General features: G+C 42.6%; 2 protein-coding genes across 3 annotated transcripts in view; both read right to left on the bottom strand.

The window, feature by feature from the left end:
- The window catches only part of DGKD (diacylglycerol kinase, delta 130kDa), a 71,494-nt gene extending 60,839 nt beyond the window's left edge, over positions 1-10,655 (bottom strand). The window contains exons 1-2 of the mRNA XM_010568187.1: positions 10,651-10,655; positions 10,195-10,259 (exon numbers count right to left, since the gene is read on the bottom strand). The gene's annotated coding sequence lies outside the window, so the exon portion shown is untranslated. The remainder of the gene's footprint in view (positions 1-10,194; positions 10,260-10,650) is intronic.
- Positions 2,918-18,982, bottom strand: SAG (S-antigen; retina and pineal gland (arrestin)). 2 transcript variants are annotated; one of them, XM_010568189.1, is made up of 15 exons: positions 18,846-18,982; positions 18,200-18,260; positions 18,066-18,110; positions 17,600-17,793; positions 16,328-16,387; positions 15,108-15,175; positions 14,777-14,912; positions 14,333-14,417; positions 13,027-13,099; positions 11,964-12,101; positions 11,573-11,650; positions 10,651-10,674; positions 10,195-10,259; positions 4,236-4,245; positions 2,918-3,569 (listed from the first exon to the last, which is right to left on the bottom strand). In XM_010568189.1, exons 1-15 carry the CDS (start codon positions 18,942-18,944, stop codon positions 3,476-3,478), a joined length of 1,230 nt encoding a protein of 409 aa, XP_010566491.1. In that variant the 5' UTR covers positions 18,945-18,982; the 3' UTR covers positions 2,918-3,475. The 2 variants fall into 2 exon arrangements, with proteins under 2 accessions (XP_010566491.1, XP_010566490.1); XM_010568188.1 differs by lacking the exon at positions 4,236-4,245.
- Between the last annotated feature and the right edge of the window lie 3,036 nt (positions 18,983-22,018).

Below are 22,018 nucleotides of genomic sequence, written 5' to 3'. Positions count from 1 at the left end.
CGGCCCACAGCCCCCCACACCACGCGTTGCGAACCGACAGAAGCCCTCCCACCCGAGCATCGTTCACACTGGCCCCTGCCGGGCCAAAGCACCCCCGTGGCTGTTTGGAGCCAGAAAAAAGGGTTTCAGCTCAGACCTCTCTGAATAGGTGAGCCCAAAAGGCAGAATCTCAGCCCCCATTCTTGTGGTTGGTTCCAGCACTCCCACTGTTCCACCGGATTTAATAAAGTTCTGGGGATAAATCCTCCTCGCCCTAGGTAAGACCTGCTGTACCAACCTCCTGCACAAAAAGGTACTTCGCACCTGCTCCATCTTACACATCCTTTCAGTCACATACAGGGCTTGCTGCTCTCTCAGCACCAAAGCAGGCTCCTGCTGCCAAACACCACTTTTTCAGTACAGAAACACTCTTGCCTGACTCAACCTTTCCCCACACCATTCCTCATGGGCTCCATTAGCATGAGGTTAACTCAGCCCCAAAGCACTTGTTTCTCTAATGCCCCATATTAGCTGCAGCTGCAGGACAGTACAGATTGTTTCAGCTGGGATTTCATGAAGATGTAAGAGGGGAAAGCATTTGTCACACCAAACCAGTCGCATCACCAGACAGCTGAAGCACAGAGGCCACATATTTGATAAAAGCTGTGCTCAAAAGCAGCAGTTTCAGAGATGCTATCGCTACACCCCAGCGCATCCCTTCTCCTGGAGCTGGCAGGCTTTCTATAAATGGAGTCCCACCACATCAAAGGCACAGGGTCAGGAAATTGGATTGCTCTCTGCCAGCTGTAAATACGAGTAGCAGGCTACAGGTCTGACTTGGAAGATCAACATAACATCAGAACCAGAAGAAAGGAAAGAGAAAAGCCAAACAGTTCTAGCTAGAGACCTCTTTTCTGCTGACAGAGGTCAGCACCTGCTGACTGAAGGGCAAAAGAAGAGAAGTCCAGCCTGGTCTGCAGGATGGGAGCTGAAGGAACCAGCAGAAAGCCCTTGGTCTCTGAGTAAATGAACAAACATCCAGCATGGGCTAAACAAACAGACAATGTCTGAAAGTGCTTTCCTAAGGCCAGGCAAAAGAACAGATTTAATAACCATTTCAACTCCTCCCCATTGCACAGCAGCAGAGTGCACTATGATTTTGTTACACAGCTTACAGAAGTCATTGCCACAGATGAATTTGAGAGGAAAGTCACACAGTGGCAGAGGTGCCTCACAAGGTTGACATACAAGAAGAAAAAAAAAAGAATCAGGCCTTTAAGTTTGCTAGTCCCATACTTACAGGTCCAGCAGCCAGGAACCCTGAAGGAAACACCTTGGTGGAGGAAGCTGCACTTTGAAGCAAAACCGGAATATTGTCACATGCTGTCCCCCTCCTCCTCTTAGCATCTTTAAAGGATTTCCTGGATACCAGCTCTCCAAGACCAACATATTCACTACCAGCAATGTGCTCAACCTTACTGTATCAGTATGCTCTTCTCAAGCCATCAGAAAAATTAGTAATAAAAATACTAGGGCAATCATTAGAAAAGCCTTCCCAGAAATCCAGGTGCAAATGCCTAACCCTCCCCCAACCCCAAAGCTGAAATCACACAGAAATTATACTGACCATGAACACCTGAAAATGGCCACAGAGTTTCTTTAGCAGCAAAACACACAATGCTTAGAAAGAGCAGAGCAAACATACTGCCTCTCGCAATTTTGTCTAAGGTAAGACAGCTGTGACTAATGGAGCCAAAACACACTGACAGGTGGTATTAGGCAAGAGCACTGGTGGAACTGTGAAATCAGCTGTGGTCTTAATTAACTGCTTTTAGCATCTTAATCACGATCAGTTTACAGAAGCAAAACAGGAGAAGGTTTTACTTTTAACCCAACCTATTTTTAAGTGTTAGAGGCCACATATAAAGCTGTTCGGTTAAAGCCTTCGGACCATCTGTAAAAGTAGGACTTGTAGCCGTGATGGTGTCAATGAGAAAAAACAAACGAGCAAGCCTCTGCTCAAAAAACAATGCCTGTATATAGAACAATTCTGCAGAAATGCCAGAGCACAGCCCACGCTTTCCTCCAAAGCACACTGTCTTGGCTTGTTACACTTACTAATAGTAACCTAAGCCAGAGAACGGGCAAGCTCAGTTTGCACAGCCTCTGCAGCGTGAAGCAGGATGGAAGTGCAACATGCTTCCAGCAGGCTTTCACCAGGAGTCCCGCTCCCACTGGGAGGAAACGGACATCTCAAAAATGTCTCCCTCATTTTCTTCTCTGTTAAAAGCACATCATTTTTAACTAAGATATAAGTGGGAAGCTCTTAACTCCATTTTCTGGTGCATGGGGTGGGAAACAGAAGTTTACATTAATAAATGTAGGCCCTGCATTCAGACTTCCCAGGAGAATGTAAACCAGAGACATTGAAAAGCAAATTTAGAGCAAAAATGAACAAAAGAAAACACCAGCCATTTTACATGCAAAATGTAATTAGCTGATGCAACTCACTTCAGCCAAAATATAAGTAAGATTCAGGAAAGGATTAGACATTTACATGGATAAAGAGAATATCCAGATCAACAAGAGAGAACAAAGTTTGCAGAACACAATCTCATATCTTAAAGCATAAACCGACCTCTGGCAGATGGATGTTGGAAAAGGCTCCTCAGGGCAGGCTGCCCCATAATTTCCTCAATTTTACTGCACTGTCTTTTGAAGCACTGTTGCATACAGGAAACTAGATTAAATATAGGATCATCTGGACTAGCAGTTCTGTGTTTGGGGTTGTATATAGGGAGCTTTGTTAAGGAATTCATGGACAGTGCACATTTCTCATCTTTAATAACGTAGTTAATATTGCTAGAAAGCTAACATTGTATCTCAGCATTATAGCCACTGTGGAAGATGACTTAAAAGACATTTAATGGTACAGAAAGTGGATGTAAGCCACATGGGGACAGTGCAAGCACTGAGAACATTCACTAGATGAGTTTGGTAAAGCATATACACAAAAGCAACCAAAAGGAAATAAAATCAGTTTTGTACAGTCTGCTGAGAAACTTCAGTGGATCATCAAAGGCTGCAAGCCAGCCTTTCAGACTAGGACTTGGTTCACTAGCATTTCAAAGTCAGAGGCTCTTTGACATCGAGTAAGTCTAGGCAGGCTGCACAAACCATCATTTAAGCTCTGATCAGTGGTGATAGCAACCAATCTTTTTATTAGGTAGTCCTGAAAGCAGAAGTCATGGCATGGCAGCCTTCCTGTCCTCCTCCAATAGCTCAAGTAAGCATCAGGTTTTGAGTTTGCTACGTTCTTCTAGAGCCAAAACTTTTAATAAGCCATAGAGATCCATGATTTTGTGTCCACTGATCTCAGGGTTGATCCCTGAAAGACCATGCATGCACTGAGAACATGCAGTTTACTAGAAACCTAGGCCCTAGATTTCTAATTGATGCCAGACTACGTAGCTTCTCTGGCAGCTTGTTCTTCTAGTCACTCATCAGTTGAAGGCATATTCTTGTCTTCATCATCAAGCATATCTTTCAGCTGTTGACGAGCAAACTCCTCGAATACCAGCTCTGCTTCACTGCAATGGAAGAAACACAGGTCTTTCAAAATTATGTTAGCAATTTTTTTATACCAGCACACTAAAGTCAACATATAGGAGGAAAAGGAGAAGCCTGAGCAGACTCTAGTAATGTTTCCTTTGTCTTCAAAGGGATTTGGATCACATTCCCACAGGCATCATCTTCATTGGTGGTATTCTAGCTAGTATGAAAAGCAGTTGATTGAGCAAGTCAGGACACAAACTGAGGAGGTTTTCATCTGTACTGAATCATGTCCATTCCAGCTAAATATTTATCAGCTAGCTGAATAGTCTGCAGCCTGAAAGGGTCTTTGTCTAGAAATAAAACATGAAACTTTCATCCTTATTCCTTCTGTACTAAAAAAGAGACACATGGTCAAACCTATTGAGTTCCTGAAACTTAGAGCTACAGAGCATCAGCTGATCACAAACACATCCCTCCCTCCAACTGTGAGGCAAAACATGTTCTCTAAAACTAGTTTCATCACATGGTCAGTCATTGCTGTTCAACTGATAGCAGTAATTTGTGAAGCCACAGTAACTTACTTTGGCTTTAAGCTTGTACTCTGTGAACCCTGTGGATTTTTTTGTACAATTTTGAGGAGTCTTCCAAGAGTCAATGCACAACTGCAGCTAGAATGTGAAATATCATTAAAAGAAACTTACCCATTCTTCCCTGCAGTCGTCAGCATGTAGTAAAGGAGGAAAAAAGACACACCAAGTAGCTAGAACAGTGGATGCTAAAAGCAGCAAAAATTAATAAACTGACAGGACCACGTGACAAGCAGTAGGATTTACAGCAATACAAGGAGAATTCCAGAAAGTCTCAAAAAGTGCATACATGCACCTGATGAAGCAAAACTTCATCTCCCAAATGGAAAAGCACTCTAGCAACGTTGCCCAATGCATCAGAAGGGCTGAGAAACAAAGACAGATTTTCCCATTTATGCTTGCTAGCAGTCACAGCTGTGAGAGACATCTGTGCACACACTTCTACTCAGAGATGACAGTGCTTGCATGACATGATGTTAGTCTTAATTGGTCTGTCACTGTAATGTGAGTAGTCAGCTGATGAGAAGACAATGTTCTTGTTCAATAAACATGAAGGTATTAAAATCAAACAAGGTCAGAATACAGAAAGGCCTAGCTAGTCTCATTAGATAGTTTATGCACTTGAGGCAATACTCCTGATTTCATCCTTGCCTAAATATAATCCTGAGACCTTTGGCACTTTTGTTTCTTTAATGGGATCTTTGCTAACCACACTGTAACAAATCCTGCTTGCTAGCAGGATTCCTTGGAAGCTGTTTCAGCACAGCCTAAAATAAGCAGAACAGACTGTATTGCAGTGATTAAATGGGGACAGGGATTTTTTTTGTTCTCACAGTTACTTTAGCTTTAGCAAGTAACAGTTGCTTCACTGGCTAACTTCTCATGAGTTTAAGTCAGGGAGCAAAGCACACCTAGGCCATCGTTCTACAGAAGTTGTCAGGGATCTGGGATGCTTCAGTGACTGGGTAACTGGGTAACTCACTACCTGGAGAATTCCAACCCACAAAACACACTGAAAACAAGGGCAAGAAGTGGCAACTAGCACTGCTGGAAAAGTCAGCATTAAAAGTGTGCCAAATAGGGCCACTCTAGCCAAAATGCCTTAAAGGATGGATCATGAAAAGACATTAATGACGGTGTCTATCCAGACTCGGAAAGGATGGTTTCCTCTACTCACAGAAGTCAAGATGAAGTCTGGAGTCTCAGGGCATTCATGCTTGATTGGAATGGATTTAAAATTAAATATTTAGAACTTTAAAAATTTCCAACACATAAAGCATCGTTCTAATTTCATTTTTCCTCCAATTTTTATTCTTAAATAGTCTGCTCTTTTAACCCTCTTTGAAGTACATTCATTACTATGGGAACAGTGACATCAATGATGTGGGTGAAGCTGAGTGAGATAGCCACCAACGTGGTTTGAAGCAAATTTTACAAAATGGGTTGAGGGGGGAAAATAGGTATTGTTTCAGTTGGACATATACTTTACTGTCAGATAAGTGATCACTGAATCAATACATAGGTAGTGTGACAGTAGAGTAATGCTCATCACATATACCTCAGATGTAAGATTACATTCAAAGATGCACTACTTTACCTTCAGGCCACTATACTACATCCCATATGCTTGTTAAATGGCTACATTTGAACCCTAGCAGGAATTAGGCCCACTCCACATAGTTCTCTTGCTGTCCTGTGGCTTATTTGAAATTATAACATTGAAAAATTATCAGGAACCTGAAAATGAACTTTTTTTAACTAGCAGGCTAGCAATTGTTTTGAGGGTGGGGATGGGAGGGGGCTGTGTTCAAGGATCTGTGAGGCTCCAGAATGTCATCATACTCTCTGCAGAGGGTTTTCTGTAAGCTTTTATTATGCAGCCACAGAAACGATTCCATATAATTAAAGTTGTGGCATATGGTAATTTTCATTATAAGCTTGCTTTTAACCTCTCTTAACTTTGGGGGGGGGAAGTAGGCTGTGTTATTTTTCAAGACATTCAATCAAGTGCTTTAAAAATTCACTAATTTCTGAAAGTGACAATACCAATACAGGGCAGGTATAGCTTTGCTATTAAAGGGACAAAGCATTTATAGGTTTCTTGAAACCAGCCCTTTCATGCAAGTTTAACAAGGGAGCAGATAAATGACCATTTGTTGAACAACAGCCAAAACAAAAACCGGTGTCCAAGACACAGGCCCACCACAAAATGTAAAACATCAGGAGAAGGGCAGGAAAACCCCAGACCAAAGAACTCACGCTGAGACCACAGCCTTGAGAAAAACCCAGCAGGAGGCTTCTGGGCTAACTGCTGACCAGGAAAGGTCTTAGAAGCACAATGAGACACAGCCCAGTTTGAATCTATCTTTAAAAGAAACAGATCTCTATACATTTTTGTCAACAGACGGAAAAGACAGACTGCCAATGCGACAAGAGCTGCTTTGCCTAAAAATAACCACCTGTGAACCACATGGGTCCAAAAACAGTTGCAAAACCAGCACACATGAAACATGCAAATGCTGGCCTACAAGAAGTCCAACACAAGGAAGCTATAAATAAACATGGGAAAGGAAAGGTAGCAAGCCATTCCTTTTCTGTCTCCTCCAGGCACAGAAAAGAAAGATCAAGCAATCTGCAATAGCCATGCACTCCAACAGACCTGCTTTTTGCTGAACAATGCATGCCTCAGAGCTTGCTTACAGACAAATAAAAAGGGCAAAGCAATCTGCTGTGAAATAAAGCACACAGCAGTTGATCACCCTTGCGCCAGTCTGGCCCTAAAAAAAATTAAACTATGTTCTTCAGAAGCTTGTCTTTCTGACGCTCTCTACACTCAAATCAGCCCTGCATGATTCAATATACTGACGCTACACATGTTATTTACTTTTGCCATAAATCACCTTGGCTAGAGAAGGGAAAAGGATATTGCCCCACTGCAAGGAATAAATCATAATACATGGCATTTTTTTAATCCCACTTTAGCTTTGACTCTGTAAGATGGTTGCTTTGACTTCTTTCCTTTTTCTCAGCTGTGTCCAGTCAAGTAAGCAGGGAGGTGCAATAGGCAAACTGGTTACTACTGACTCATCAGTAACAACAAAAGGGAACGGAAAAAGAAGATAAGGAGTGATCTCAAAATTCCCTGTGCGTGCACCCCTGCCTACACCCACTGCAGAGGCTGCCGAACAAGCCAACAAAGAAAAATTCCATCTTTTGGGGCCTTTGAGAGTCTAAACACTGTTTGTTGAAGCTCCATCTCTGCAATTAAGTCTTGATTTGCTTGATTCCAAGTTAGATGGTATGTCACTAATGAAACACATTTTATTTCTAAGAGTTTATGAACTAAGGTGGTAGAATAAAAATTTTAAAAGCATGAACTTGTAACTGTGAAGAGTGATTAGGCACAGTGCATGGAAAACTACCAGCCAATAAAGCCGGAAAGAGTTTTAGTTTACCAGCTTCATATGGGAGACTGTTTTATTCCCTGTAATGAGCTCAGACACCATATTCCGGAACAGTTTTCAAGTCAGCTATGCAGGCTTCAGAGGAATTTTCTGTTCTGTTACAGTATCTTTTTTTTAAGAGAAAGCATTTATTTCTCAAGTTAACCATTTGTAGGGCTCTCCCATGGGATAAGCTCCTGAAACTACCTGTATTTTTTTCAGTTTGTAAGAAACTCGCAATTTCCATCTGCACAAAATAAGTGAACCATAGCTGTCTTCTGACTGCGAGCTCCTAGAAGACTTTGATGTAGCAAACAATACGTGGGCTGTGCCTTTGGTAAGAGGGCGTGTTGGGGGAAGTGATCTGAGAAATATTGCAGTTCTCCATTTCCCTTGTAAAGTCTTCTGCCCACATCCTTTTGAGAATACTATATAAAGGAGTATATCAGCCATCCTTTGAAATGATCTTAGAAGGGAGAGCTGACCGACTTCCATTTTTTCCTCATATTACAAATGCTTCTACCAGAATAATCTGCCTGAAGCATAAGTAATAGAAAGGGGGTTGCAGCATTGTTAACACCAAAAAATATCATGTACAAGAATTCACACCATTCTAAAAATGTAACATTCTTTACAGTTGCCTAAGCCTTTGGACGATCCTTCTTTGAAGTTTTCAAGCTTTTCTCTGTACCCATGAAAGCTCCAGATTTTGCAACCCTGAGCTGCCCGACCAGCACCTCTGCCCTGCCAGGCTCCCCACCGACACTAGATGGCCCTCACCAGCCACTGCTCCTGGGGCCACTAGTGCCAGTCCCAGCACTTCACCAAGTTCCTGGGCAAGGGGATTGCTGCAGGCAAGTCTGAGGGAAATGCTTCAGTATGTACAAGCTACCAGAAGAGACAGAAGACCCTTGCCAAAGCAACTCTCCCACAGAGTCACCCATTTGCGATCATGATCAAGAGTGCAACAATGTCAAGTGTTGTGCTAGCAGAGCTTTGCTGGCCTGCAGCATGAAAGGGAAACCCACAGCATGAGCACAGCTATGCCAACAAAAGCATTTGCTTCACAGCAGCTTCACCAAGGTGATCCAACCTTATTAGTCCTATGCACCAACCCTGAGGACCCAATTTCCACCTCATAGGACAGCTAGAGGAAGCTTTGGGTTGCATGCTGCTGTGGGGTGTCCCACGCTACTCCTCAGTGACGTGGCTGTCTCCTTTGCAGCCACAGCAGAAAGGAGGCAAGAGGGGAATAGGCCTTGTGGATTTGTCCTGAAGGTCCTTCCTAGACTCACTGTGCTACTCTGATGGGGGTGTAATGTGCACAAAAAACTTCTATGAACATGTTCTATGTCTCTGCTAAGAGGCCGTGCTGGCACCGCTCACCACAGGGGTTTTCCCAGGGAACATGAGTTTCCTACAGTGCAATTCTTACAGGAGTGAAGAACCTTTACCCGCTCCAGCACATCCATAATTAGCAAACACTGATTCCCAACCAGAGCAACCGAGCATGGAGTCCATCTTCTCATCACTCACACTTAATTCCTCCAACAATTTCATACAATAAGGACTCAAGTCACCCCTTTCTAATGGTTCCAGCATAGAACAAAGCACCTGTCTTGGGATAACTCTTCTCACAGGTTCCACCATCATCCTCCAGTGGTCATGTTCTTAGGTAAGTTTGGGCCCAAAGAAAAAAGAAAGAAAGAAAAAGAAAAGCAGCGCAGAAGCAGCCATGGGTTTTTGTTTGAAGCCCATGCAACTCTGCCCAAATATAGAGGGCAGGACAAGACAACTCATCTGTAACAGCCCCAACACTGAAATGCTGGCATAATGTTTTGTGTTCAATAGCTGCTTCAGACACTGTACAGGAGCTTCTGATTTAGTGCAAGCACCTTGCAGTTTCTGTATGTTCACCATTAGAGAACAGAGTCAGCCAGGGCATGAGGAAGTGGGAGGAGAACACAGATGCTCAAGACAGCCTGCAGTTTTGGTATCTGATCCCAAGCCTCAACATGCCTGGGGAAGGCTAGCTCCTTACACTGCTTTGAAGTTCCCACACTTCCATATACTGACCTGACTCTGAAGAGACATTCCTCTCAGATACCCACTGAACATAAAGCCTACATCACAGACCATGGCCAATGCCACATCAACAGGGACTCTAAAATCATGAACAGTTTTATCACCTCTTAACTTCGCTTAAAAGTATTTTGCTTTTTACAATGCTTATGTGTCTTAGGTGTTTTCTGTGACAGATTCTTGTTTGCAATATTGGAATCTGGCTGGGAATTGCTGACAGCTTCATTCAGGACATTTTGCACAGTAGTTACAAGATTTAACTGTGCAGTGCTTCCTTAAGCCCCTGTGCTTTGAGTTGTGATTCCACAGATGAAAAATAAAAGGGGAACATGACCTATGTCCACCTTCTCCCATATTAGCATACCTCCTCCCTGTTATTTTGTGCCTTGAGACTGAGAGATATATATACATACATACAGAGCAGCCCCCATACTGGAGGCTTGTAGACTCTAAAGGCTTCCTGTAGAACAAATCACTGTAAGCCTTGCAATGGTAAGATTTCACCTGAGTCTGTTAACAAAGACAGGCAAAAACGAGGCATAACTGACCTGCTGTGTTCTTTTCCTCAGGTTTGGGGTGCATGAGACGAAACGGCAGCTCTGTGCCCACTTCACTTTGGGGAGAACAGAAAATGCATCAGATCCACAGTTCCGTTCACGCCTGGCTCAGTCCCCTTCCCACCTCAGGCCAACCCAAGCCCTGAACTCCAGTTTCACCCATTCTTTCATCTTTTTCTAATCATAATTTTCCCCTCAAAAGGAGTTAAACTCTGATTTCTCTAGAAATATCCCAGGCATGTCCACTTTAATAAACTGGGTTTGTTATGTCTTGAATATACTTGCATGTACATAAAACCAAAGATGTTTTTCCAATTGCTTCATTTTCACAGCTGAATGCACAGACTTCTATCAGCTTTAAGGAGGCGGGAAAGGGAACAGGAAAGAAGGTAAAAAGATGAATTAACAACTGTGACTGCATGGTCTGAAAAAGAAGATGACATTTACCTGGAGGTGAGGTCTCCCAGCATGCTAAAGAAGAAAACAAGGAGAAAAACACAAGCATATTTAGTGCCTTTCCATTCCAGTGCTCTACTGAATGCTGTTTTATTGGTGGACTATTGAAATCACCTTCCTCATATACTCTTCTCTACTTGTCACAAAGCATAACATCCAAATAAACTTATTTTTAAGAAAGGTAATTTTCATTTTTTATGTCCTTCCCATGGAGAAAGAGCCTAAGTTTTTGAAGTCCTGACCAAGCGTTGGGTATGGCTCCCTTTCTGAGAGCCACAGGGCAAGGGCAATCAGAGGACCACATAAGGCAGCAGTCATTTTATCACATTTTAGGCAAATCATTGACTCATTTTTATACTAGAAAGAAGGATAGATGAATGAAATGCAAATGTAAACAGTGACTGTCATCAACTGAGAGTTATTATCCTTGTCCTCTTTTGCACTGTATGCTGGGAACTAGCTCATGTTGATAACTTCAGCTTCTCCCAGAAAGCTGGCTCAGTACAGAACCTGAGCTACAGTATTTATGACTTTCAGGCAGATGCCTCTACCTTCTGCTCTGGGAGAACAAGAACGCCAACATAAAGGCTCACACAAAGTTTTGCTTCAGTTCTCATAAAATAAGTTATGGCTTTGAAACAAAAAATGGCAATGCAAACCAGAGGTTCATACTTCAGCCATAAAGTCATATAGTATCTAAGGAAGGTAATCCAACCCCTCTGACTCAGGACAATTTCTTTGGATTGGCCAAGATTGATTTCCAGGCAGTTTATGCTTTAGAGGGAGCCTGATGTCCTACAACACGTGCCCTTTCTCTTGGGGTGGACTGTCCTGCCCTCTCTCCACTCGTCAATGAAACACACATTCCCCTCTCAATTCTACGCAGATGTAGCAAAAAGTCTGTTACTCTTACCCTGGAACAGTAAGCTTCACTTTGACCTTGTAGGAAACCAGAATCCCCATCACTGTCTTGTCTATTCCATCCTTAATACTACAAGAGAAAAGAGACAGCAGTGTTAGATGGTGCAGCAACATAGCAACAATATATGGCTGGAGCAAGAACTAGGTGAACATCTATTCTCCTGAAAGTGATAGAGCAGACAAGCCTCAGGGACAGCTAATACCTCTCCAGATCCATGATTATTATTTACCCTGAACGAATATGATAGGTTAAGTAATGCAACTTAGATGTACCCATCTGGACACACATTTAAAGGTACAAACTCCTGACAGAAATATCTCCTCCATTGTCCCCTCTTCTTTATAACCCTCCACCACCTGGAATCATTTAAAACTCTACTCACATAGTACTAGAAGCCAAGTTGGTGTCCTCATCCTTTAGCTTTCCATCCAGAGCTATTTCCCGTGTCTGCCGGTTATTTGCTAGCAAGGGCAAAAGTGTCAGTGTCTTGGTTAGGCTGCTGTTTGGCTGCACCTTTTCCCTGAAAATAAGAAACAGGTGAGGAGGAAAATGATACACTCTGATTTGTGTTACACACCCAACCAAGAGAATTTCAAAACAGATTACAAAGCTGTCCAAAAGGAGTGGAATTTATCTGTCCAAATTTAGTTGTCTACAATGCAGATGTCTACATCTAAACTAGTCAAAAAATTCCCTTTATAATCAGCAGAGAGGAACAAGCACTTGCAGAAAATGATTTATTTCACATTAAGGCAGACTTCCAAAGTAGGTCAAAACTATGCTGCAGACTTCCAAAATGAATCCTAGTTGAGAAGACCAATACTCAATGGGAAACATGTCCCTAAGCTACAGAGCAAAACACCAGAAAAATATAAAGTGTCTGGGTGTGTCCATACCTGCTCACAAAGCAAACTTCAACACTGCACTGCCAATGCCGCGCAGGGCAAAAGAGCAACTGGTTCTCCACAATGTCAAGAGGCTCAAGCTTTTCATGGGCTTTCTAAGGCCAGAAGAAACCAAATGAAATGGTGTGAAAAAGACTGACCTCAAGCTAGAGCATCCATGATTTCCACTCAAACAGCAGCACCTTTCAGAAAAGTCTTGCATCTTTATTTAAAGATTTCAAGCAACAGGGAGCCTTCCACAGCCCCTACTAAGTTTTTCTAGTAGGTAATTACTCTTCAAACTTCTTCTGCAACCTCCTCACTCTCTGAAAAAAGGTGCAGGGTCCCTGCTGGCTATGCAAAAAGGAGAGACCAGCTGCATCCAGAGAGTACAGGTGGTGCGGGACACACGGACACACACGTGAGGTAAGAAGAGAGGATAAAGCACTGTAACAGCAGGCAACTGCCAGACTATAGCTAGGAGTACCTCCCATTACTGAGGAGGAGGGTAACTAAAAGGGCGTGAAGGAGCAAGAAGGGATAAGCAGAGCATTCACTCACTGTGCTTCCTCAGCAGCTACCACTTTTGTATAGTAGTCACTGGAGTACAAAACCACATTGGCAACCTGTTCCACTGAGTGAGAAAGGAGAAAGCAGACAATCAGTTGTGCATACACATCAGAAACATGGCTGCCCCCCGAGTCTCAGGAATGGAAGACATGATGAGGACAGCAGGAAAACCCATCCATTTAGAGCCTGAAGGGACCACCAGGTCAGACAGCCTGGCGTGGATAGAGACCAACAGCACACAAATGGCCAAAGTCTATCTTCCCAGAAAGGCACCCAGCCTTGATTTGGAGACGACAAAAAATCAGTAACCCACAGTTTCCCTTGTGAGCTTGCTCTTTCCATTATAAAGATCTCCCTCTTTCTTCTCTAAGCATGTCCACTTTTATCTCTGGTCACTGGTATCTCCTGCATATCTATAGCCCATGCATTTGCATTCAGGAGACACCATCATCAAGCAGACTGCAGTCAAGAGCCTGTGATAATAAATGGCATATATTCTCCAATCAAACACCAAAACATAAGGTAATTCTGACTGAAACCCTGATGAGGAGAGAATCTGGGGACCAAGGTCTTTTTAAGCCTGACAGAAGTATGTCAGCCTAAAAATATTTGGGAATCACTAGACAGTACATCCAAGACCAGCACTGAATTGGCCTTCTCTGCCATAAAGTTTTGTATAAACCTCAGAAATTTTGTTCCACCTCTGCCTTCTCTTCTCTTTCTCATCCTTGCTCTCTCAAAGTATCTTCCACATGAAAAAAACATGTGGTGTCACAAATAAACGCACAGTACTGAAACACCTCGAAACTCAGCCCCTGCCCTCGGCTTCCTGAGGAGGAATTACACCATTCCTGGCAAAGCGGCTGTTTCTCACATCACCAGATGTTTCTGAAACCCCAAGCAAAGTTGTATGCAACCTAGGCATATTCACAGTCAGCAAGAGCATCACATTAACAGGGAAGCCCTTCCCACTGGCCTCCCAAAAGACGCGAATTTTTTCCCCACAGCATCTGCCTTGCCCCTGCAGGTGCCAGACCCTTTCTCTTTACTAGAGGAGACATACTGGTGCCTGAAATTAAGCCATGAGAGTAACCATGAGAGTCAGGAAAAAAGCTGCAGTGTTTCACTTGATTAACAGCAAAGAAACAGCAGCAGACAAGGTGGAGGAATAAACTCCTGACTTGTCCCAAACTCCCTACTTAAGCTGTTGCAAGCACTAAATTCTGGCTCTCTTTCAGTCCTCTCACCATTCAGTCATCTTGCCCTCAAAGAATCCCAAGCAACAGTAAAAACGTACCTTGGACTTTGATCTTCTTCACTGTTTTCTCCGTGCTGTTGTTGACAATGATAGTGACTGGAATGGGCTCACCATGGTAGTACACCTAGAAGGAATCTGATGCTCAGAAATCCAGCCAGGAGGCTTCTCCCAAGCCCTAAACCCCTCTAGTCCCCCTAGACTAAATCTCCTCACAGAGGCCAGACAACACAAGGTGACCTTGCCCCGTGATTCATGACCCTTCCTTCAATGATTTATTTAGCCTCAAATGCATCTGGTAATGGGGTCTCATCCTCCCCTAACAGTAGCTACTGACAAAAATTACATTAGAGCCCTTGAGTGCTATGACAAGTCAGTCTCAGCTGGGACTATCTGAGTAACACAGGAAGTAGCTGCTTTTGGCAGCAAAATGCATATTGACATGCCAATACTATGATGTCCACAGCCCTGGGGCAAACTCCTCACCTCTTTACTGAGGCAAGCTTTCAAGTGTAACGGCTTGTTGGACATGAAGAACTGCCAGGTGGTCTCCGCACAAGGTTGGGGTCCTGGCTTTTCTGGAGCATATTGCACCTTACGGATCAGCAGACGTGCAGAGTTCCTGGGAAGCAGCAGAGGACAACATGGTGGTACTTTGTGCTTGGCAGAGGCAGGACTTCTGCATTCATGTGTGCTTACACCCAAGAAGTCCACTGACAAGTGGGGCAAAGCTGAACAAGCAACCAAGGTGCATTACTTGACCACCCACCCCCTTTAGGAAGGGCAAAGCTGAAGACAGACACACATGTTCTGTTACCTCTTATGAATTCTCTCTTCCACATTGTCTGTTGAGAAAGCTTTCACCTCAAAGTCCACCCCACAGCTCTGCCAAAGAGAGGACAGCTGTGAAACCAGTGTCAGAAACCAAGAACATCTGCAGATGTTTAAATATCTTTCTGTACACCAGAAACTGGCAGACTCCTGCCAACTGCAAATTATTCTGGCTTCCTACCATTGTAATAGAGATCCCTGCCAACTGGTGTGGCAGCATCCACCTGTTCCATGCTGCTTCTGATAAACGAGGCTTAATTCCCAGCCTTTGACAGATGACATCCCTACTCCTAAAAGGCTTTCTATAAGAGCAGTGCTGTAGAAGTCACAGCGTGCTACAGATTATAAGACTGACCAGCCTGCAAGGCTGTCCAGTCCACCTTAGGTTTCTGAACTGAATTTCTGAATTGGCTTTGTAATGCCAATGCCTGACTCAGGGTCAACCTTCTTTCCCAACATCTAAGGAGTGGGAGTGATCAGGCCAAGCTGACCTTTGCTTTAACAGGTTTATACCACCATGGGACATCTGTGTGAGTCCAAGATAACTCTACAGGGCAATATGGGAATTTTTGCTAGAATATCATTCCTTAGCAGAAAACACAGCTTATCCTTGTTGCATTGGATTCTACAACCTGCATCCCACCTTGCCCAGCTGTTAGTCTAGCTCTGCTGTTCAGAGAAGCATCTAGTTAAGTATAAAAAGAATATTTTAAATGGTGTCAGAAACCTTGCAGAACATCTCATCTGGTGAATTTTATTCCAGGGGTTTTGTTTACACACATGTGCAAGCCAGCCCTCCTCTGCGTTTGTTTTAATTCAGAAGCAGGTCTTAACACATGCTATTTATAGCGATCTATGAGATTTTAGGCACTCAGTCTCCTTTTCTCTCATGTAGCCTAACAGCTGCAATCATTTTATGTGCAGCCAACCCATAAATCATGTGGTACCCTTAAGGAAACTACAAGTATTGCAGATTTAGTAGTCTTGCTGCTATTTGACTAGATTCCCTTTCTTATTCTGAGGACAAATTCCAACACTGTGACACACACTTGTAGCTCTTAAGTCGGGTTCCTGACATTTGTGGCATAGCACAGTAAAATCCAGTATCACCTTACTCTACTCTCAAGGTAGCCAAATAAATTCACATGACTTTTTCCATCTGACTTTCCGCAAGCATGATAAGCACAAGTGTCCCGTTGGTCTCACCTTATCAACATCACGAGGTGCAGGCTGCAGACAGACTGAACAAGGCAGGTAATCTGGAAACTGTGGGAGGAAGAAGAGAAAAATACCCCAAAGCAATTTTACTCAGATACCCTAGTTAACACATTGCTCACAAAAGGTACAAAGCAGTCCTGAAGACAACAGGTCACTGGCTGTAATGCTGTAACCCTTTGAAGTTCTGGCTAAGATAGAGGCCTTAATATACTGAGCCTTATCTTGCCTTGTATGAAGTACTTCTGATCCAAAAATATTTTAATAGCTAAGGGGGCCGGCAGGGAGGGGATGGGGAAGAGAGAGAGGGAAAACGTAAAAAAAGTCCAGGCACATGAAGCACCTGCTATAAAAATCAAACAGAGCCCTAGAGGCACCACTTGCAACAACTGTCTCCTCATCCAAGATAATAAATACAGATCACAGCTGCATTACTCACTGTTCACATAGGCTTGAAGTTTGAGCAAAGCGTCTCTGTGTCAGAAACACAACTAAGGCCACAAAGGCGAGCCAGCCACCAGCCAGTATCCATTCGCTCCTGGCCTGGGCAGGGCCAGGCACTCCAGACATCAACGGGGAAGGCTGCAGAGTAGCTCATGGTGAGCAAGTGCTAACACCCCATTAGAGACTCCAGCAGTTTGAAGATCACTAGACTGTATCTGAGTGGTTAATAACATTATGGCAGGTACTAGCTCATTTAGCAGAATCATTCAAAGACTTATTTGTTGCTATATCAGAGCATGCGGTTTTCAAACCTGGATCTTCCTAGGGAATGCAAAGGCAGACATGTCACTGACAGTACTGGAAGCATATCCTGTCAGAATCAGAATTTGGCAATGAGCCAAATTATTTGTTGACAACATCTGGTAAAGAGCTTTGCATCTGCTTGTTTGATCCATAAAATTTTTAAAGAGAAAGGATTTGGCACTTCCTCTGTGAGCACTGGGACAATGGTATAAAGTATTCCAGACCCTCAGGAATGGGGAAGACAAGGATATATGGGGCTGTTGCTAGCATAAAGCCATTGCATGTTTCCTTGCCTTTTCAAGGAAAGCACTTTTCACATGCAGTTAGAATCTTCTTGCTCTTTACTTAGGATGGTAAGAAAAAATAATTGGTACATTGCCTATCACTCAAAATTGGAACTTTACATAATATAAATTCACTATTAATCTCTGTCTGCAGTCCATCACCGAGTCATCTCAGCAGCCTGGTAATGACAGGTAAGGAGAAGAGGGTCAGAGGTTTTTATGAGATACTTACTGTAAAGAAAAAGGGATAAGCATTTTTCCCCAGCTTCTTTAGCAGAGATTCCTGCAAGTGGGAGAGAGACTCTAGCTTGTCAGCAGGTGGGTACACTTGGACCCTAGAGAAGAACAGGTCCCGTCGGAAGGTGAGGCCAATCACATCAATGTCTTCCTGGCCATACCGAAAAGCACAGGTCAGGGACACATACACTGGAAAGAAGCACATAACAGGTAAGGCATGCAGCAGGCTAACAATGCAGCTAGGGTGGGATGTGAAATAGAGTCAGGGAAACCCACTTCAACACTGTTGTATAACCCAGTAAGTATTCATATCGTATATAAGAACATACATTACTTGAAGCCAATTCAGTGGGGAAGAGAGTTACATTTGTACCCTTAAAACAATAAAAAGTTTCTATCTCAGCATCTCACTTCAAAAGAGGACTAAATCTCTGAAACACGTGTTGCATAAACCCTCAAACCTTTTTTCCCCTTGATAATTGCAGGATCCACCAATACAACACCATCTGAAAGAAAGGAAAAAATAAAAAAGATTAACAGAGGATAATCAGGGTTGAGAGAGCAGGAAGGGCAGCACAAATCCTTGTGGACTTACCTACAGGTTCCACATTCCCTATGTTGTCAATGAAGTCCCGCTTTCCCAGGTAGATAGTCAGCTGTAGGGAGATGACAGCCATGGTTGAACTACAAAGTGTTGCTGGTTGTATGTTGGGGACACACACATACACAACAGAGAGCTACAAGTCTTGTAGATATCAGAACAATTCAATTTTAAATGGAACATTTATTTTTTTTCCAGCAAACATGCAATCCCCACCAGACTCAAGAGGATTATTCACATGCTTCAGGACATCAGAATTGAGGACCTGATGTAGACCAACTCCCAGAAGTACAACATAAATATTTGTGCATAGGACAAAGAACTAGAGATTCAAAGATTTTTGGTGCCATCAGGTTGGAAAGACAATGAATCGGCTCTGTTTTAAACATTTACCAGCAGGAATACAACCCAGGAGGAGTGAGAAGCAAGTTGCCTTCCTCTTGTATTATAACATACAAGAAGCTTGCCCTATAAACTCTTTTTACATCATCTCCTCAAACTTAGTGCCAAATACAGTTCATGGTCCTTATTCAGAAAAAAAAAAAAAAAAGAACGGGACCGGAAAGAGCTTTCTAGTAAGTCTCCAGTCTGACTACAAGTAAAACTCATACCTATGTAAAGCCATTATTATGGTACTTACAGCTTTGTCACGGGTGCTTTTTTTGAAGACAACTTGTTTATGAGGAGAACTAGCATTCTTCCCACTCGTCCCCGTTTTTTGAGACTCAGGGCAACTCATGGTCAAAGATGGGTATGTGACTGTGGGTGAATGAAGCTTTTCTGCCCCAAAATGTCCTGGGAAAGATGTCAGAAAAAAATAGGTGGATGAGATAAAAGCAGAATTATACTTGGTGGGGTAAAGCACTCTATTCCCATGTATAGTTTATCAAAGACTATTTCAATAGATACTTGGGTGCAGCACAGAAGGTGGGTTTCTTTTCATTTTAGCAGTTCCTCATTTAAAAAAAACAACATCTATTTAAAAACAGCTCTTCAGAAACATTACAAAAGACCAAGAACTCATTTTTAATTCATATTAAAAATTTAGTAGACTAATAGAAAAATCTGGAGGGGAAGGGATAGCTTGGTCTTTGCAGATCTTTGTAGAGAGTACTTCGTGAAGAAATCTATAAGAGTACAGATAAAGATAATCTGATAAAGACAAGGTACTTAGATTTTCAAAAGGTACCTCAAGATTTGTCTTCAGAAGCTCTAAATCGTCATAAGAAGGAAGGTCATTTCACTCATTAATAATGGGATAAAATATAGAAATAAAGAATATCAATACATATGGGTTTTGGCTACTTTCAGGGTTTGGATTGCTTTGGGGGTTTTGTTTGGTTTTATTTTGTTTGGTTTGGGTTTTTTTTACCATTGCAAGTATACAACAGCGCAGTGCCATCTGTCCTGGGACATTTGCTATTGAGCATATCCTGGAATGAATGGAAAGAAGCCTAGATAAGGAGCGAAAAGCCTGCCCACAGACACAAAGCTATTCTGGATTCCCAAAAATAAAGCTATGTTAAGCTGGAGGAGTGCTTCATGATGCAGACTGGATAGGTGATGAAATACCGTATATTCTATAATGGTAAGTGAAAAGTATTGCACTCAAACACAACTATAGTCTGACATGCACAGTTATAGTTGGTATTGCTTTGGAAAAATGTCTTGACATAAGTAAAGAAGTTATTAGGAAATAAATCAAGAACACAACAGAGAATGCCATTTATGCCATTTCAGAACCCCTCACATATCCACAACTTGGATACAGCACACTCAGTCTAAGACCTACAAAGGTGGTATGTATTGGTACGAGTCAGACCAAACCCAAAAGGAGAACTCATTGGTCCTACTGTATTTTCCTAAATTAGAACCAAATGCAACCCATTACTTGCAGGGTATCGCTGAACTCAAAACAGAATGGACTTTAAGAACGTAACAGTCCAGCTACCTGTCCAGAAAGGTAACATGTATAACCAGAGGTAAGGAACAGATTGTACCCAACGAAAAACCAGACAGAGTAAGATTCTTCAGGGGGAAAAAAAAAAAAAAGACACAAGAGATATCCAGAGAGATGTCCAGAAAACCTCAGTGGCACAAAGCAGAGAGATTAGTTTTTCGCTTTGTCATAAGATAGCAGCATCCACTTAAGTGATCAGACAGCAAATTGAAAATAAAGGGAAGCACCTCCCCACATGACACAAGATGCAAGAGTACAGTAGGTTGCTGCAGAAGGCTCTGGAAATCACCAGTACAGATTGATTCACAGGATTAGATGCGTTCACAGGGAAAAGGCTTTTGGCAGATGTTGGACAGGACGATCCAGGTGCAACCTTAACCCTGTAAGACTCTGAAGCTGAGGAGCAGCATCAGGAAAGGACAATGCTACACATGCCCTATTCTTACACTTCTCCCTATTGGACCTGCGTGAATGAATATACTGTGTTAGACAGACCATTGGTCTGACACTGTATGACCATCCTTGCAGTTTGCTTCTATTCTATTTTTCTGCTTGCTTTCCCATTTTGAAACTGTTTCAAGAGTAGAAACAGTTTCTAGGGCCTATTTGGACACAACAAACTGTAGAAAAAGGAAATGCTTCCCTTAGAAAGCTGGAAAAAATGTAAGATAGAGATTACAGACAGACTTTACACATATTAAGAATTTCTATGTTTATGAAGTATAGGTAGGTTTTCCAAGTCCAGAATAGTATTTGCTGCTGAACAGATACCCTAATCATGCTGTAGACGCAAATAAACAAACCAGCAAATAACATTAAATACCTTGCTGTGTTCCAAATGCCACAGGAGCTGCGACGGGACAAAGATGTGAACTGCTAAACTACTGAAGAAAGATGAATTCTCCACGCAGCTGTGCCCTATGCTTCTTCGCATCTACCAGAGGAAATCACTAACCTCTTAGCAAACAAGGAAGACAATTTGTAGGGGATCTGAAAGCACGTCTCTAGTTGCGTCCATCCAGGATTTCAAGAATTAATCCCACTCCAAGAGCAAATATTGTACCTGGGCTAAGATTCAACTGGAAAGTGGTTAAGTCAGCAACATAAAGCATTACATAAGGAAGCTCAGATCGTCAATGAAGAGGTCTACAATGTCATGTTCACATGCTTCGTAGACTACAGACCTACATAGAACAGGATGGTTACTGAAAGCGGCTTTATTCTAAAGCTCTTTCTCTATCTTCTCCTTCCCAGGGTTGCAAGCCATCCAGCCTGATAAGAAGCTGAACAGACAAGAGCCATTTATGTAAAAGGGAGTTTATAAAACACCAAACCAAGTCTCTATAGAGGTCATTATGGAGGACTGTGAAACATTGAGAACCATGTATTATTCTCATAATCACTAAGCAGTTTATCTATTATTGCTCCACCAACATCCCATTGGCATGCTGATCCAAAACAGCATGTTGCTAGCTAGTACACCTCCCCTCGTTAATTTAGTGAAGCACAAGATCCAAGATGTAAGATACAAGAACACAGATTTCAGTCAATTTAGCTTTTCTGTTCATGAATGTCCCAAGAACAGCCCCCCCCCCCGCCAAGAATTTGGTCTTGATATTATGCACAATGTGTGTAATTTTTGGCTTGCAAGCTGCATAAACAGCTATAGCTTTCCTCTGGGCTGCATCTGTTAGTTTGATTAGAAAGAGCACATGATATCCTCTCCACTTGCCAGTCTGAACAACACCCTCCATCTCAGGCAATGTTGCAGTTGCAAATCAAGCTTGCTTTTTGCAAACAATCACCAACATTTGCCTGAATATAGTGGCCTGAGTACACAGATTATTCCAAAA

Source organism: Haliaeetus leucocephalus, unplaced genomic scaffold, assembly GCF_000737465.1.
Source record: "Haliaeetus leucocephalus isolate CR32 unplaced genomic scaffold, Haliaeetus_leucocephalus-4.0 Scaffold240, whole genome shotgun sequence".
Lineage (NCBI taxonomy): Eukaryota > Metazoa > Chordata > Aves > Accipitriformes > Accipitridae > Haliaeetus > Haliaeetus leucocephalus.
This window is presented reverse-complemented; position numbering and strand designations above follow the sequence as displayed.